At 44.6% G+C, this 19,429-nt stretch overlaps 1 protein-coding gene across 1 annotated transcript in view; it reads right to left on the bottom strand.

Moving 5' to 3' along the window:
• LOC128330178 (butyrophilin subfamily 3 member A2-like) overlaps positions 1–18,356 on the bottom strand; it is a 41,338-nt gene extending 22,982 nt beyond the window's left edge. Inside the window, exons 1-5 of the mRNA XM_053262605.1 lie at positions 18,251–18,356; positions 15,956–16,312; positions 8,252–8,539; positions 3,357–3,455; positions 2,858–2,884 (exon numbers count right to left, since the gene is read on the bottom strand). Coding sequence (XP_053118580.1) covers positions 2,858–2,884; positions 3,357–3,455; positions 8,252–8,539; positions 15,956–16,312; positions 18,251–18,317 — 838 coding nt within the window. The 5' untranslated portion in view covers positions 18,318–18,356. The remainder of the gene's footprint in view (positions 1–2,857; positions 2,885–3,356; positions 3,456–8,251; positions 8,540–15,955; positions 16,313–18,250) is intronic.
• Between the last annotated feature and the right edge of the window lie 1,073 nt (positions 18,357–19,429).

Raw genomic sequence — 19,429 nt, 5'->3', positions numbered from 1 at the left:
TCCCTACGGCCAGAACACTCAAAACATTTTGAGTTTGTTCCATCAAAGCTGGCTGTTTCGGTGGAACAAACTCAAAACACTTCAGCCATCTACGGTTGATGTGAGGTCAAAACAAAATGTGAAATCTGTTTTCTGCACATCCCTAGTCTGGAGTAGTGGTATCTGCTTGAAAGGAAGGATGCCTTCTTTACAATTGCCATTTTAAGTAGGGTTGTGCAATTTGGATTTTCGGTGATTCGGTTCGGGACCCGAACCGAATCACCCCTGTTCTGTTTTGTGCCTGAATATGGGCCACCCGAATCACCCTTGATTCGGTTCGGATTTGGATTTAACCCGAATCTGAATCGATTCGGGGGGAAAGGGCCCAGGGACAAAATTTTGTGGTGGGGTGGTAGTGCTCGATGGGTGGAAGCTACCACCCCAATTTCAGGGGGATTGGGCAAAGGGCTGATTTTTGGGGAATATTATGAAGTTTTAGTGACTTTGGGGCAGTTTGGTGGCATAGCATGGGATCTGGGCAAAAAGAGTGGGGTGTGGTATAGTGCCTAATGGGTGCAGACTACCACCCCAATTTCAGGGGGATTGGGCAAAGGGGTGATTTTTGGGGAATTTCTGAAGTTTTCATTACTTAGGCAGAAAGTGGGGCCTGGGGCAGAAGAGTGGGGTGGGGTGGTAGTGCCTAATGGGTGGAGGCTACCACCCCAATTTAAGGGGGATTGGACAAAGGGGTGATTTTTTGGGAATTTTTAAAATTTTGGTGTCTTTGGGGCAGATTGGGGGCAGAAAGTGGATCTGCCCCAAAAGAGTGGGATGGGCTGGCAGATAGTGCCTAATGGGTGGAGGCTACCACCCGTCCCCAATTTCAGAGAGATTGGCCAGAGGGCTGGATTTTGTTGATTTTCTGAGGTTTTTCTTCATAAAGTGCAGTGTGGTAGATTGATTCATTCAATATTCATAGTAAGTGAGAGTGTGAAAAAGTGAAAGTGGGATCATGAGAGTTCTTTAATTGAAAAAAATCTCATTTGCTATCATTGAATGAGAATTCACACCTCAGAAATTTTTCTGAAGGGATGTTATTCCCTTATTTTCTGAGGTGTGAATTCTCATTCAATGATAGCAAATGAGATTTTTTTCAATTAAAGAACTCTCATGACCCCACTTTCACTTTTTCACACTCTCACTTACTATGAATATGATGAATGAATCAATCTACCACACTGCACTTTATGAAGAAAAACCTCAGAAAATCAACAAAATCCAGTCCTCTGGCCAATCACTCTGAAATTGGGGATGGGTGGTAGCCTCCACCCATTAGGCACTATCTACCAGCCCACCCCACTCTTTTGGGGCAGATCCACTTTCTGCCCCCAATCTGCCCCAAAGACACCAAAACTTCAAAAATTCCCAAAAAATCAGCCCTCTGCCCAATCCCCATTAAATTGGGGTGTTAGCTGCCACCCAATAGGCACTTCAACTCCACCCCACCCTTTTGGGGCAGATACACTTTCTGCCCCCAAACTGCCCCAAAGACACAAAAACTTCAAAATTTTCCCCAAAATCACCCCTTTGTCCAATCCCCCTTAAACTGGGGTGGTAGCCTCCACCCATTAGGCATTACCACCCCACCCCACTCTTCTGCCCCAGGTCCCACTTTCTGCCCCAAAATGCCCCAAAGACACAAAAACTTCAGAAATTCCCCCCAAATCACCCCTTTGCCCAATCCCCCTGAAATTGGGGTGGTGGCCTGCACCCATTAGGCACTACCACCCCACCCCACTCCTGTTGCCCAGATCCCATTCTATGCCCCCAAACTGCCCCAAAGTCACTAAAACTTCAAAAAAAAAACACCCCAAATCGGCCATGAGCCGAATCACCCGAATTTTTCAGCCCTGAAATTCGGGTGATTTGGCTTGGCCCCGAAAAATATCGGGGGACATCGGGGGTGATTCTGTTCGGCCCCGAATCACCCGAAATTGCTCATTTCGGGCACAGATTGATCTGTGCCCGAAATATTTTGCACATCCCTAATTTTCAGTGTATGTTCAAGAGAGAAACACCTTTCTCCTGCATGGTGCAATTCACAACTCTTTCCCCCATTCCCTGGGATGTCTCAGCGTACCCCAGGTTAGCAGATTCTGGAAGCTTAAGGTCTTCTGCTTTTTCCTTGTGCCAGAAGCCTTGCTGTCTTGGCCTCCACCCTGCAGCAAAAGGCCTTTGCCTCCATCCTAAAGAAGGGCATCAGCAACCTCACTCTCCTCACACACCAGCTTCACAGACCTGCCCAGGAGAGCCATATGATTGTGATTCTATCCCTTTTACTCTCTTATCCTTCATCTCTGTCCTCTGCTTCTTTATACTAGGATCCTCTCAAGTTTGTATCCATTGGCATTTGGTACTATAAGGACCAGCATCCTGTAGTTGGGATCTCTGTAATTAGTTCTCTGACCCAAGTACCACTATTGACTTGTAAAATTCTGTTCTTTAATAAACCTAGCCCCTGTTTCCCAAATAAAAACTGCCCTGATTCCATTTCTCCCTTCTGGGTACCCTAAGATTGAAACTGTCTTTACCCATAGTCAGCATTATTCCCAATGACCATATCGTTGCGCTACTGCATTTGTGCACTTGAGCAAGAGTGCTCGCGCACAACTGCACAACATGCTATGATGCACACATAATGTTGTGCAGTAAGTCAGCCATGGCTGATCTATCAGGGAATTGGTTTTTGACCCTTTATACCTCTCCTGTGATGTGACATCCTTTTTGTAACATCCTGATGTTATAAATCAACCTGTGATGTTATATCCTTTCCCTTGAACCTAATTTCATGTATAAAATATCATTTTCAATTACTCACCAGATTGAGACACTGTTTGATAGCTCTCTGAAACAAAGTACAGCGAATTATGAAAAATAAGACTAGCCTCAATAGTTTACAATAATTATCAGAATTTAGCTACGACTAAAATTCAATGATTATTCTTGTCAAGGACTCTTGAGTTGGAACCAAGAACTTTATGGCTTGTGGCTTCTTCAGGCACCAAAGATAATGGGTAAATGGAACATCAGCTCCTGCAGTTGGCAGACAGTATGAAATCTTTGGATTCGTCAGGTCTGGTATGGAACAGGACCTTCTTCTACTATGCTATGTGGTCCACATTAAGCCACTTAATATGAGAAGCTTATTCAATTTGATTTCCATGACTTCTCAGCTACATATTAGGGTAATTCTCTGATTATCTGGGTGTGTTTTTTTAAGTATTTAAGTTCAAGACGATCATGTTGTTTAAGTTTCTCTATCATTTCATGTTGACAGTTTTCTAAGTTTACAAAAATAACATATTTAGCATACTTACGTATTAGTGCATACACCAAAAAAGCAGTAAGAGACAGGCTATGCAATAAAATTATTATGAAGGGAGGAAGCCAAGGGGAAGTAGAAGGATAAAAATCATCTGAAATGAGACATGAAAACTCAGTTACATTTTCTTATTTCTGCAGAAAAAAATCTTCAAACTGAAGCACAAATTTAACCAGAGCTACCTCACATTTGCAGGAGCTGCCTCAGGGGCGTATCTAGGGGTAAGGCAGGCAGGGCACGTGCCCCAGGCGCCACTTGAAGGGGGTGCCATTTTGTAAAATTAAAAAAAATTTTTTTAAAAAGCTGCTGGAAACAAAATGGCCACCGTGCATGCTCAAATGGCCTCTGTGAGGCCCTAGGTCATGCCAGGCTTTGCAGAGGCCATTTGAGCATGCGCGGTGGCCATTTTGTTTTCAGTGGCAATTTTAAAAAAAGATTATTTTTTAAAATGGCCACTGCACATGCTCAAATGGTCCCTGCGAGGCCCTTGAGGCCAGCGGGGTGAGAGGGAACCTCTGCATCCCCCAGCCTTTAGGAAGCCCCCCAAAGGGGCTACGGGTTTTATATACAATTCAAACGAATACCATAAAACCAACACAGACTCAGGGTGGCAGAGGATTAAATGGACACAACACTCTGCCCAGGTAGTTAATGACTGGTGTAACTCAGACTCAGGGATGAGGATACGTGATTTTTTTAATGGGACATCTGGAAATTGTGGAATGTCCCCCAGGCAAATCTGTAGGCTACACACTAGTAGACTACTCAGGGATGATCTCTAATTATGAATCTCTAACTTTCCATCTCAAGCCCTTATTGGCGAAACAGAGTGTGAGGAGTGTGGACAGGCAGGCAAAAAATAACAAGAAATGGTTTGACCAGGAGTGCATTCTTGCTAAAAGAGCCTTAGTCCAACTTTCAAAATGCCTTAAATATAACTTTTCATCACATTTAAAGCAATAAATGGCACAGTGTAAAAGAGAATATAAATCTCTCTTAAGATCTAAACACGAAGCAGCCATGAAAGAGTGCTGGGCAGCAGTTATAAATGCTGTTAAAAACGACTCGGCTGGCTTTTGGCGGTTAACCATGCCACATGCTTACCCTTACAGACACATTCCCATCTCGGCTGATTAGTGGGAGAACCATTTTGCGGCACTGTATAGTGAACCAATACCTTCCCTGCCATTGGACATCTCTTTGTCTTCCTTGTCACATTGGCCCTCGGTCACAACTCATGAAGTTAAATGTTTAATCACACAATTAAAGAGAGGGAAATCACCGGGTAATGATTTCATTTCCCCAGATTTTTTGTTATCTAATATAGATTGGTGGGCCCCAATTTTGGCAGCCTTGTTCACATACATAGACCACACGGCCCATATCCCTAAAGATTGGGGGCTTGCGGTTGTCGTCCCGATACATAAAAAAGGAGCATGGGACGACCCTATGAACTATAGACCTATAAGTCTGCTTAGCGTAATTAGCAAACTTTACGCAAAACATCTGTGTGTCAAACTTTGTGAATGGATGGACCAAGAGGGCATCTTAGAACAGGAACAAGCAGGATTTAGACCAGGTAGGTCGGTGATGGACCACTGCATTGTGCTGCAACATTTAATCGAAAAATATGTGCATAAAAGGAAAACTCCACTTTATGCTGCTTTCATTGATTTTCAGATGGCTTTTGACTCTGTTTCAAGAAACATCCTCTGGGCAAAATTACTCCAAACATCAATTGATAGGAGGGTATTGTTATTAATCCACAGACTTCATGAAAATTCAACTCTCTATGTACGCCTTGACAATATGGGTCATCTCTCAAAGGAAATATCCACAAAAAAGGGAGTTAGACAGGGCTGCATATTAGCTCCTTTTTTATTTAATTTTTATGTGAATGACTTAATCCAGTGACTACAAGTTACGGATATACATGCTCCCAAACTGGCTGATAAATATCTATCAATTCTTATGTACGCCGATGATGCGGTGATCCTGTCCCAAACCAGAATAGGTTTAAAGAAAGCTTTGGGAGTGTTGGCCGATTACTGTAAAGAAGTAAAGATAGCAATAAATTACAACAAAACAAAGATTCTTCATTTCAGCACAAGAAATCATAGCTTCAACTGGTCAATTGATGGCCGTAGGATAGACCAGGTAAAGCAATTTAAATACCTAGGGGTAGTTTTCCAGTTTAATGGCCATAAAACTGCCCATATGAGATCTGCTGTAGATAAGGCCAAACGAAGTATCACAGCTATACTAAGATTTTATCGGTCTTAAGGGGGTTATTACATCCCAGCTGCTATCAAACTTTACATGGCTAAAGTAGTCCCCCAACTTCTTTATGGGACACAATTGGGGTCATATTCCAATTTTGACAAACTCGAGAAAATCCAAAAAGGTTTTCTGAGAATGCTATTTGGCGTACCCAATTGTGTGCCCAACGTGGCAGTTCACCGGGAGGCGGGTCTACTCAAATTGGAATCCAGGGCATGGCTAGTAAGAATATTTTATTGGATTAAACTCCACCTTTATCCAATGGGACTAATCCCTAAATTCTTATCGGCTGAGGTACAATCATCCTGGAGTAGGGACATAACAGATAAACTTAGTCAAAGCGGACTATCTCCCGTCCTACTGCTGGAGGCCGGCGAAAATACAGCGTAGACTGGTGAGACAGAGACTGATAGATATAGATATACAAACTGAGAAGGCCAATTTACCGTTTTTCTATAAATCAATTTATGCCAAGGCGGACCTTACTCCTGCAATATATTTATTCACAATCACCTTAAGAAAATTTAGATGGGCCTTCTCTAGGGCCAGGTTTAATGTTTTCCTATCGGCTTTACTCTATGGGAAATATGAAAAACTACCTTTTGAAGAAAGGAAATGTCCTTGCGACCAAGCGGTTGAAACATTGGCCCATATTTTATTGAAATGCCCTATATATCAGGACATAAGGCACCAACTAATTGGCCCATTACTAAAAGATCTGAATGGAAAAGATGATGACCAGATGGTAATGTTTCTATTAAATGACAAGGATACAGCAATCTCGGCCGCAGTAGCTAAGTTTTGTTATGTGGCCTTAAGATTACGGCCCTTAAAGAAATAGAGTTTTTGAGGCTTTGGAGAAACTATAATATATATATAAGTACTCCATTATAAATGATTAATTGGTTTTATATTTTAATGTTTTATATTTGCTGAAAGTGTGTTTTAGTTTTTCATGTAAATGTATTGTACTATTTGGTCAAAGACCGTAAATAAATAAATACAAATACACTGTACACATATTCAGATTGGCACTATGTACAGAGAATCAGGGCTTGTGAATACTGAGCTGACACTTATGAGCTAGGATTGTATTCATTTGCTCTTACTTTGCTTCTTGTGATAAGTAAGTTAAATGTGATGTCTTAATAATATGGCTATTAATGGTGAGCTTGTCTTTGAATCAGTGTGAAATCCTTAATATTAAGGCCCACTGGGAGTTTCTTGCTCTCTTTCTCTCATTTTAACTGTCTTTCTGAAAGACTAGAATATATTCCAAACAGTGACACAGTTTACTCTGCATATCCTTTAATTATTTACAGAGTATCTGGGAAAATTCAAATTCTCCATTGATTTTAAAAACTTATGTAATGATGATGTTACAATGCATAGTAGAGAATTAGACAGGCACCTCTGTTTAGTTTTCCAAGTACACCTCCACATAGTATTTGGGTATTTCATGAGCCCCAGCATACTGAAATTTGTAGTTTTCCAGCATTTTTTGGTCTGGCTAAGTCCACTGCTAAATAGTTTTTGAAATATTAAAAGATTAACGAGCTTGACTTGTATTTTTAGACTGATATTATGGTAAAGTTATCTGAAAGATGGGTGTCAGATGCTTGGACAGGGGGCGCAATTTCAGTGTTTGCCCTAGGCGCTATTTTCCCTAGATACGCCTCTGCCTTCCCCTCACACCAATCACTGCACACACACCACTTCCTGAATGCACTGGCTGTCAAACTCCTGCAGTATCCCACATGTGGTATAATGGTTCATGTGTGCAGTTGCACAGGAGTGCTGTTGTCCAAATGCTGGGAATGGTGCTGACACAGTATGAGGGTATATCACTGGAAATAATGGCCTGCCATTACATGACTGCATATGCACAATTTCCTGCATTTGGACAGCACTGCTCTTGTGCAACTGTATGCACATCATGTTACATTGCAGGCTGCATACTGCACAGTATCTCAGCCAGTGACCTGGGGGGACTCCAGCAGGAATGAGCAGAAGTGAGAAGAATTGCACTGCTCCAACTATGTCCTCCTACTTTTTAGATGAGCAATGGATATGGTGCAGGGGTCAGAAGAGACATGTCCAGAGTACTCTAGCCATGCCTCCTACTAATGACTGCCTTGATGAGGTGCTTCTGGGCAGAGCTAAAATCTGGGTAAACCCTTCAGCCAAGAAGTCTCTTCCAAAGTACCAAAATGGACAGACCCTGAAAGCATCTCTCCATAGCAGCGGTCCCCAACCTTAGTTCCCCAGATGTTGGACTACATCACCCATCATCCCCAGTCACAATCCACTGCGGCTGGGGATGATGCAAGTTGTAGTCCAACAACATTTGGGGAAATAAGGTTGGGAATCCCTGCTTTAGAGCACTTATTCTCAAAGCATAATGAGGCGTCAGAAACACTTCTCGGCAATCATTCTCTGTCTTTACCTGTTGAACAGATTTCCCATGTATACTAAAGGCACATATACTGAGGGTTGGATTGATCTAGCATCCTGGAAAGTATAATTATTACAGCCAAGCTATGAAAACAAGCAAAGCTTTAAAAACTTTATTGCTAGTTGGATGCAACACTTTGTCCCATTTCTACTCACCAGAGATCAAGATTCTGGATTCACTCTCGGTCTGCAATATACTGTTGATGATTTTACAAGAGACTTCATTGTCAGCTCCTTGCTCTGTCGTAAAGGAACTGGAAACACTGAAGGTCCCTCCCGGTTCCTGCTGTATGTTTGTAGCCTCTGCTTTCTCAGTTTGGGGTTTCCCTTTGCTGTCCAGCCAGAGAACTTGCGGCTTGGGATACCAACCACTAGAACTGCAGGTGAGACCAATTCCCTGGCCCTTATACAGTTCCAAGGCAATAGCAGGCTCTGCTCCATTAGCTGCACAAGAACAACAATTTGGTATTCATTGTCCCAGGTAAAACAGAACTCGTCTGGGGTATCCCAGCTTAAACTACATCACTGGCAGGGGCGTAAAGAGGCTGGAGTGGGCCCAGAGACATAATTTTAAAATGGGCCCCTCACTGATACACACACACTCACTTCATATGTGACTTGCCTCTGGGGGGCCCCTAGAGGCGTGGGGGCCCCCAGGCAGCCGCCTCCCCTTGCCTAATGGTAGTTATGCCCCTGATCACTGGAAACAAAACATCATCTGTTGATTCTTACAGGACACCTTATGCACTGAGGTGGAGTTTAAAAGCTGGCTTCTATATTGCATTTAAAAAAATACAGCAACATGGTTTCTCTGAGCACCATCTATGCTAAGGTATACTAGACATATCTTTCTACTGCGTAGTAAATCTTATATCTATTTCCAACAACATAATCACAATCCTTATGGATCGAGAACCCAGATACCTGTGGACAAGTGGGAAGTCGCAGCAGACTCATGGTGACCTGCAGATACATCGGTTTCACAAACATCTGAAGAAGAAGAAACCCTAATGGGGCCAAGCCCCCACTGCTCCTATATTAGTAAATGAGACAGAATGCTCATGAGCTCAGACAGTTGACAAGCAGGTGGGCTGAGCGAAAGGAACTTAGTGGCGAGAAGAGAGGAAATGAGGGCTTCATTCCCTGGCTGAGAAGCCTACTATTCAGAGAGTCTTAAAACCATTAGAATTATATAGCATTGACTCTTAGCACCACATTAACCTCTTTTGACTACCAGAGACGTGAGAAGTCTTCCAAGGCAGTCAAGAGTTGTAGCATTCAGATGTAATGACAAACTGGAGTTAAACGTGGCTGATGTTGAAACTCTGTTATGTCCAAATGTGCAAAACTGCAGTTATGGTCTAAAAGCGACCTCTGGTTTGCCTCACCAAATTCCCAATTGACCCTTTTGTTATCTCTAAGGTTCACTGCTGAGACCTGAGGTTTTGCTGCTGAAGCATTATGTTCGACTCCACATGCAGGCACAACTGCAGTTTTGCTCCGATTTTCAAACTAAAACCATGGAGGCCTGTGGCACAGAAACGCCCGAGAATGTGTGCTTTTGGCACTCCTCGCTGGTAACCTCTTGGAAAACTAGCCCTGCCCCCCCCCATAAGCTATGCAGCTAAGGAGCTGCCTGTCAACAAGGACGCCACCATGCCCCATCCCAGACTTGTCAGCCTATCAAGCTGCACAGTTCTTGGTGTCATCCACTATTCCCACTCTGCCCTTTTCTCACCCATCCACCCCGGCAAGTGGTAGGACAAGGGCACAGGATGGGCACGAAGTGCTTTGTTCCCTGGGAAGGGAGCAACAGTGGCGTATGTTCACAATCACAAACACTGCAAGTGGCAACATAGGCAGGGCACCCGATCATAGTTCCGTTAGGGGAGCAAAAGGTGGTTGTTGGTGGTGGTTGGTGGTGGTGAGCTCCCCAGGGTCAGGTATAAAAGGCAGACCCAAGCAGGTAACCTCTAGCAGCAAAGTTCTATTTTTTTCATATAGGATGGGAATAGGGGCCTTGCCACTTTCCTGGGTGGGGATATTTGCTCCCTTGTCTTGCTCATGAGAAGAACCATCTGTGAAGACTAAGTGCAAATGCATTGGATGGCCATCACCATACTGGCGACCTAGCCCATTATCACATGGACTCTCTTATGAGAGTGGCAGACTAAGGGGAGCGAGGGAGGATGCTCTACACAGGAAAGCCACGGGAACAGGTACTTGGGTGAGCGCTGTCCTGATCTTGGTGACTGCCACAAATCTGCTGTCAAACCCTGCACCCTGCCAGCCCACATGCCCATGAGGGGATGTGAGCCCCTGTCTGCAGCTCCAAGAGCAAGCCCAATGTCCAGGGCCCATTGGGAACCAAGGCTCTCCTCTTCTGGGATTAGCCACTCTGGTAGATCTGCATACATCACCATGCCAGATCCAGCCCAGGAACTTTGAATGGTTTTAAGGTCTGTGCCCAACCCTTGTGTCTACAACATCCATGTAAGTGTGTATGCCCAGGAAAAGGGCCCCATTATTGCAGGGATTGCCACCATGAGCAGGGCACCCCCTCTCTGGCCATGGAGCAAATATTGGGGGACACACTATGTAGGTTTGAGAGGCTGCTGAAGGGCTGCTACAAGCAAGGATTTTGGAGCAGCCAAGTTCTATCTTTTCCACAGAAAGTTTGGGGAAGGGGGCACTAGCCCCCCCCCCTTGGGGGAAAGTGTGTGGTCCCTAGGCTTACTCAAGAGCAAGGCTGGGCAGCTGGATCAGCAATGCTCTACCTTTTAAAAGGAGTCTTCCTTTGTGATGAGGTTGGTTACAGACCCAGGGTGAACAGCGCCCGCTAAGGAGAGTGCCAGGCCATGGGGACACCATCACACAAATCACGAGAAGAACCATCAGAGGGGAAGGGAGAAAGAACTGCTGAACACAATCACCAATATTATGTGATGACAAAACATCCCCTTTTCTCATGGACATGAGAGTGTCAGGCTAGGGATGTGCACAAAACTAATTTGCCTGATTTGGTTTGAGTCCAAACTTGATTCAAACAGAATCAGGCATGTTCCATTTTGCCCTACCCCACCCCCAAACAGACCCACCGGCTTTGCTCAAATTCAAGCTGGTTTGGGGGTTCTCACCACCTTTGCGAGCGCTGCCATGGTGGGAAGTTTTCTGGCAGTTCCCTTCCCGCCCCCTGGCCTACCCTGGACTCAAAATATCCTGGCTCAGACCATTTTCATCCCATCCTGGGCCTCTCTGCACTGGTGGTGGACATTTTGGAGGCTGCTGCACATGAACACTGGCCATCTGCATGACCTCCAAAATGGCCGCTGCCAGTGCAGAGAGGCCCAGAACAGGCTGAAAATGGACCAAACTGGTCCATTTTGAAATTTGAGTAGTCTGGCTGGGGGAGGGGAACCACCAGAGATCCCACATAGCTGCAGCAGTGCCCCAAGGGGTGGTGAGTGCTTAAAAACATTTTTTTAAAAAAATTAGAACCCCCAAGCTGACCCTGAGCTGGCTGGGCAGGGATCTGGCTCAACCTTGAGCTGAACCGGGCCCTGTCTGACTCCATCAGGGCCCTCAAGCTGGACCTGTTTGATGGTGAACCAGCTCAAGGTTGATCCGGTTTGCACATCCCTATGTCAGGCCATTGGGTCTCTAAATAGAGCACACTTGCTTTGTGTATGGCAACCATCAAGAGGAGTGCCCCTGAGACAGCTTTCCATGTTTTGGGTGCCATGGCCAAGCTGCTGCAAAAGCCAGCCAGGGGCGTAGCTAGGGGAGAAGGGGCCTGTGTTCATCCCTCTCTCTGGGGGCCCCCCACAGTGAGGGAGATAATGAAGAAAATAGGCAGGGATGGAGCTAGAGGGCCCTCAGGAGCTGGGGCCCCATGTTCTTTGAACCCTTGCACTCAATTATAGCTATGCCCCTGCAGCCAGCCCTCCAGCCCATGTGGAGATTTGCACCCCTTCCTGCTTCTCCTCTGCCAAGGGCAGCTGGAAGCTGGGGCTTCCCTCTCCCGCTGATCTCTGTGCTGGGAGATCTACATACGGCACCACATTGGGCCAGACCGGACCCAGAAACTTTGAAAGGTTTTTAAGCTCCATGCCGTCCATGCAAATCTTTTTCTTTTCCCGGGGGTGGTGGCGGCGGCGGCGGAGTGGGTCTATTTTCAGGATTTGAAAGGCAGTCTGCAGTTGGTCAGTAGAGGTAACCTGAAATCATTCTTCAAGGATTTGGCCACCCGACACACTGGCCAGGCATGAGAGTGAAAGGCCATAAGGATATCTCCCAGATAACTCATAAGAAGTAGGGATGTGCTTTTCATTTCGGATACAAAATGTTTTGTGCACAAAACAGGCCGTTTCGGCTGTTTTGTAGCCAAAACAAAACACCCAATGCTCAAAACAGAAAATTTTGTAGCCAAAACAAAACGTCCCTGTTTCGGATACAAAACGTTTTGTTGTTTCAGCTGTTTTGGAATTCCATTTTGCAATCGCAAAAAGTCTTTCTCCTTCAGTCTCCATTTTGAGTTTTGACATCTGTTTGAATTTCCAGCCCTTCCAGCCCGCAGATTGGCCAGCAAAAGCATGGGCTGATCTGCTGGCAAATGCCTCCTTATTCCTTTTAAGCAAATTTAAGGTTGAATTTTACCCTCATTGGCTAGTGGGGCAGTGTGCATTTACCCTCATTGCCCAGTGGAGCAGTGTGCATTTCATTGTTGTTGTTTCACACTGTTGTGTGTAGATCAGTTGCATTTTGGGCGGGAGGGATGAGGATGTGCATGACCTTTGGAAATCTGCCTGATTTTTTCCAAAGCTCTGCTGTTGTTGATGTGTGATGTTGATGTTATTTGGGGTGGATTCGGGGCAGAAAGGGGGCTTTGGGGGCAGAAGAGTGGTTCAGGTGGTAGTGCCCCAATGGGTGCCTGCTACCACCCAGATTCCAAAGGAATTGGGAAAAGGGCTGATTTTTAAAGAATTTCTGAAGTTGACATGTCTTTGGGGCAGATTCGGGGCAGAAAGGGGGCCTGAGGGGCAAAACAGTGGGTTGAGTGGCAGTGCCCCAAGGGGTGCCTGCCACAACCCAGATTCCAAAGGAATAGGGCAAAGGGCTGATTTCTTAGGAATTGTTGAAGTTAATGCTTTAAGGTCCCCCCCCCAGGGAATAAAGGAGGTTTCCTTTTTCCTGTGTGTATTGCACACAGGGTGCCAACCACCCCCATGGGCTGCTGACCCATGGGGTGCTGGGTTCTGTTGTTTCTGAGGTGTTCTGAGTATAGATTCTCTGGAAGCATGAGATTTTCAATGGCAAACCATGAATCCACTCTCACATGCTACCAGAGAATCTGAATCTACACTCAAACATCTCAGAAACAACAGAACCCAGTACCCCATGGGTTAGCAACTCATGGGGGTGGTTGGCACCCTATGTGCTCTACACCACCACTTGCTCTGGGCCACCCTGGTGCCCCCCCAAGTGCAGTTATGGGGCAGGAATTATGGAGGTCCATCATTCCATATGGGGAAGAACTTTACAGACGAGCAAACTCCATTACATCTTTAAAAATCAGCCCTCTGCCCAATTCCTTTGAAATAATTCTGGCAGCTTCCCTGCCCCCACTGGGCACTACCACCCACCCTACTCTGCTCTGGGCCACCCCTTCTCCCCAACATGAAGCTATGCTTTGGCTGAAACCTCCATTCTTCCCTATGGGTAAAATCCTATACTTCAAAAATTCACCAAAAACCAGCCCTTTGCCCAATTCCCCTAAAATGTGGGTAGTAGTTTCCACCCATTGGGCACTACCACCCCCACCCACTAGTTTTTCCCCAGGGCCATTTTTCAAAATCCAAAACGTTTTGGATTCGGATTTTGCAATTTCGAACAAAGAACAAAATTAGGGTGTTTCGGATTGGCTGATTTCGAACAAAGAACAAAATGGGGGTGTTTCAGATTCGGACCAAAACAAAACAGGGGGAAAAACAAAATGCACAACCCTAATAAGAAGGACCATCAGAGGGCAGGAGAGAGAATTGCCTGGAGAAATCAGAACTGATGTCAGATGGCAAAACATCTCCTAAACACTTCCTTGAGAGTGTCAGGCCTTCCTTGAGAGTGTCAGGCCACGGGGACGCGAAATAGAGCCAGGTTGTTGTGTGCAGGGGAGCCGCAGGAAGAGGTACCCTGGAGACTGTTTTACTTGTCTAGAGGTACTGCAAACAAGCTGCTGTGAAACCATGCCCCCTGCCTGACCACTTGCCCATGTGTACATGTGCACCCTTGCCAATGCCCCAGAACAGCCACCCTGCTGCCCAGGGATGGCTAGAGAACGTGGACTTCCTTCTCCTGTGATTCTCTGTGCCCACAGATCTGCATACAGTGTGGCACTGGACCAGGACCTTGGATTCTGAATGGTTTTAAAGGTCCATACCTCTCTCCTCCACACACACTTCCGGCCAATGACACGTGGAATGTCTAGATGTCCTTTGGGTGCACAAAAGTCTCCACAGGGAATGAGGGTGGGGAGGTTTAGGTGAATCTGTCCACAGGGAATAAAGTTGGGGATGTTTAGGGGGATCTGTTCTATTGTTTACATAGAGGGTTGAGGGCCCCACTCAAGTAAGGCCCCCATTGGGTGCACTGGTGGGTGTGGGCTGGCTCTACTGAGTTCACAGTCTGTGGGTGTGGAATCTCCCTTTGATGGGCGCAGCCTTTCCCCAGTAGACTGGCCATCTCATGAGAGGGCTAGCCCACTTGACAATATGCCAGAAAGCCGGTTTTGGTTGGTTCTGTATGGACTGCTTTGCTGGGGTTACCCCTTGTGACGTCTTCCCTGGTTATGATGGGAAAGACCCCTCCCCCAGCATCATTTGCCCTCCCTCATCTACATTCCATACAAGTAAGTGTGAATGTTCCCCTCCCCTCCCTTAAAGAAAGTTGAAACCTACCCCCCCGCAGCAACAAAACTACCCAAAAATGCATGCATGCATACATGGTAATTTCAGGAGTGGCACTACTTTGGGGTGTAGCAGTGCCATCGATGGCAGAAGAAGAGCTGGCATTGCAGGCATTTAAAAGGGTTGAAATGCCCTTTCTTTGCCAAGGGTCTGCAGAGAACTCCGAAAATGTGATCGCACTAGATATACCCCCTTCAAGATTGTGACCAATTGCAGCCGCTGATGTGGTGATGCTTTACTCTCAGTCTGGCTGTGGAGCTCAATGGAATCTGCCTTGGAGGCTGAGCAGAAGGGAGGGTCTCCCCTCTCCTGCAACTGGAGTTTGGCAGGCTGCAGTTAGGCGAACATTGCAGCACGATCTGGAGTTAAGAACTGAAACCTTGGTCACATTTAACTCTGGTTTTCTGTTATCTGAATGCAGCCAGACAGTTAAATTAGTCAGTCATTGAAGACTAGTGCCTGTTTGGGTATGTTGTTCTATCTCTCTCTCTCTCTCAGTATGTGATGGACTAGTTTATTAATAAGTCTTTATTGGGTTTTTTAACTCAACCTAGTGTCTTCAATAATATCTTGTGCTAAATGTCTTTACCACCAGAGCATACTCTGCTGTGTGAGGATTTTAATATTTCTCCTCACATCCTTCAACAAAAATCAATACACACTATAGTGCAAAAGTACTCTGGTGCTTAGGCTGGAGGTGGTGATATAATTTGGGAAGGGGAATTAATCCCTCTCTCCATGCTATAATAATCATGTTAGGACTGCCCCCACTCTCCTCTCCCCCACATTGTAACATTTTGTGGGAAGATGACTGTTGAGCCCCTGAGTCTTTGTAGGCCTCTGACATGTTGCTCTCACACTGCTGGATTAATTTAAGGATAGCAGAAAGTCAGCTCACCTGTCAAATTCAGCTCAACAACCGCCTCATCATACCAGTCTCCAAGAGAGACCATGCAGATGTATTTTCCTTGGTCAGAGATCTGGCTGTTCTTCAGCTTCAGGGACATGTTCCCTCTATTAAGCTCATTATAGAAGAGGTCTGCTCGATCCTGATATCTCCCATCTTGCATATCCTCCTTGTTTTTTCCACCATAGGACTTCACACTGATTTTTTCTGATGATTTCATAAACATCCAGTGGATATCTATGCTGATGCTTTCAGATATAGTCTTAGTTGTTAGTTGGCATGGTAGGATTACTTCTTCTCCAAGGAATCCAATGGTGGGGTTTTGGGGTGGGATGATTGAAAACTGACCTATAAGGAGTAGCAATTCATTTCATGTGATGAAGACTCATGACCTCTGCAGAGTTAACTGATTTGTAGCTAACGTCCTCCTTAAGTTTCCAATTTACAAGGTTGTTGTTTTTTAATTGCCAGTCGGGAACAATGGTTCTTAATGTGGGGTCCAACAGATGTTTCTGAACTACAACTTTCAGCATCCCCTACCACAATTTACTGTGGCTGAGGATGAAACAGCCACAATACGAACCACTTCTCTAGAAGAGTTTTGGTGATGGCAGTAAAATAAGAGGAAGAAAATAGGGACAACTACAGGTGAAACTCGGAAAATTAGAATATCGTGCAAAAGTCCATTAATTTCAGTAATGCAAATTAAAAGGTGAAACTGATATATGAGACAGACGCATTACATGCAAAGCGAGATAAGTCAAGCCTTAATTTGTTATAATTGTGATGATCATGGCGTACAGCTCATGAAAACCCCAAATCCACAATCCCAGAAAATTAGAATACTACATGGAACCAAGAAGACAAGGATTGTAGAATAGAACAATATCGGACCTCCAAAAAGTATACAGTGTACTGTGCTTGATTGGCCAGCAAACTCGCCTGACCTGACCCCATAGATAATCTATGGGGCATTGCCAAGAGAAGGATGAGAGACATGAGACCAAACAATGCAGAAGAGCTGAAGGCCGCTAATGAAGCATCCTGGTCTTCCATAATACCTCATCAGTGCCACAGGCTGATAGCATCCATGCCACGCCGCATTGAGGCAGTAATTGCTGGAAAAGGGGCCCAAACCAAGTACTGAATACATATGCATGCTTATACTTTTCAGAGGTCCGATATTGTTCTATTCTACAATCCTTGTCTTCTTGGTTCCATGTAATATTCTAATTTTCTGGGATTGTGGATTTGGGGTTTTCATGAGCTGTACGCCATGATCATCACAATTATAACAAATTAAGGCTTGACTTATCTCGCTTTGCATGTAATGTGTCTGTTTCATATATCAGTTTCACCTTTTAATTTGCATTACTGAAATTAATGGACTTTTGCACGATATTCTAATTTTCCGAGTTTCACCTGTAGATTTGGCCCAAGCACTGAACACTGGTGTGCAGATATCTGAAGGTTTGCTTGAGTTTAATTATGCAAATCTTTATTGTCCTGGATCCAAGATTGTATTTGCAACTTGCCATAAAGCCATCATTCACCTTTTTCCACAGGCTGAAATCTCCACTATCTGAGAAAGGTTTTTGAGGGGTGGGCGTGGGTAAAGCAATAAATATAAAACAACGCTGCAAAGTAACAACTGGGATGCAGGATTCTAATAAATAAGCTCTCTGCATACATAGAGAAAGGGTTACCATAATGGGTAGAAGCCTCTCTGATATTTTTCAAGCTCACCCGATAAGCCAGTGGATGAGCAATAATAACTAGGCAAATATTTAAATTGTATAGCATCTACAAATATGTAAGACTTATTTTCTTCCCTGCTTTAAGGAATTTCTCTGTTCTCCCTACTAAACTACTAGAGATGGAGCCAGTTGATGGGCGGGGGGGCGGTGGACATCCTAACCAAGGAAGTGCTGCTGCAGCAGGGTGGCATTCCAGAATAAGGCTGAACTGGCAGAGGGGGAATGCTCTCCCCTTCCTTCTGTAGCTGCCTACACTACCTTAAAATACATCCCTGAGGCTCAAGGACATATTTTCAGGTGGTGCAAGCAGCTACAGAAGGAAGGGGAAATCATCCTCCATGTGAACTGACATAGCCTTAGTCTTGAAAGCAAGACTTGCTGCACCAGCACTTAATCAGAATGTTGGCCAAGGAATTCCAGTCTTTTACACAAACAGACTTTAAAAGATGGATTGCCTCACTTTGCTGGGTTCTCACAAATATGTTACCTTAGAATTGCTCAAGGTCATGGGTTGCCTATAGTAGCATACCTGCATGTACCACATGAAACATCTGCAGCACCATCAAGATCCAAACAGCAGTTGATGAGGAGCACATGGGTCAAGGGGTCAGAAGATCAGGGATACACTAGCAGAACTGCAATAAGGAAGAAGAAAACATGCCACAATACAAGATCAGTTGGTTACCATGTGGCAACTATTCTAATGGTGATATTATCTTGGTATAAGCAACTACTGGTGTTTTTGTGTATTAATCTTCATGTAATGCTGCTTGTGTGTTGTTTCTGTTATTAGTACTTTCAGGCAACAACTTATGTTGAGTTCTTAAATGATTCCAGAAGCAACAGTAAAGTCATACCTTTATTAAGACCAACTTAATTATCACGAAATATTGAGCAAGCTTTCAAGATCTCCAGAATTCTTCAGGCATGATGTTAAGCAAAAAAGTGAGAAAATATGTCCTTGGGCATGGAGAAAAGTCCCAGGTCTGTAATTGTAAGATGGAGTCAAGGAGGTCTTAAGAAGAATTACCATAAGTTAGTTTGTGTTGGCTGCAAAAAAGATTTAAGGCTGCATCAAAGGCTACTTGAAGAAAAAAACCAATAGACTTTCTCATTTTGAAAATGTAAATGGCAGGAGTTATGGCAGCTCTCTCTTTATAGTGTTAATTGGGAAGTCCTTTCTAAGAAATAGGGTAGCAGTAAAGAAAAATATAGTAGTCCTTGTATTAGAAATGCTGAAGTTTGATTTTAGGTAGTCCATGACAAGATAATTGAAATTTTTAGTCTTTAGTGCTCCCCGCCCCGCCCCCCCACCGCCAAGGGAAAAAAAAATTAGATCCACTGAAATTTACAGGGGATACTGTGATATTTTCAGGTCACCGTACATCACCTTAGTGCATAAGAAACTGACCAGTCACATGTCTACTGATATTTGGTTCATTCATTTTTTTCTTTTGTAGCCCACTGGAGGAGATGCATAAGCACTGCCAAACTCAAGATTGCCCTGACATTTGTAGAGAGCCTGAGATTCTGTCAAACAACAAAAGGTATTATCTCAAACATTCTAAAATCTAAATGGTATTCCAATTACTTTTGAGGGGAAAGGCTGACATCCTGACTAAAGGTACTAGAGAAAGTCCTATTGAAATTTAGTAATCATTTTGTCAGGAAGTCAACCAAAGATTATGGGGATTCCATGGAATTTCTA

This window comes from Hemicordylus capensis, chromosome 6 (genome assembly GCF_027244095.1).
Source record: "Hemicordylus capensis ecotype Gifberg chromosome 6, rHemCap1.1.pri, whole genome shotgun sequence".
NCBI lineage: Eukaryota > Metazoa > Chordata > Lepidosauria > Squamata > Cordylidae > Hemicordylus > Hemicordylus capensis.
The sequence above is the reverse complement of the archived record's forward strand: the minus strand, read 5'-3'. Positions and strand labels throughout refer to the sequence as shown.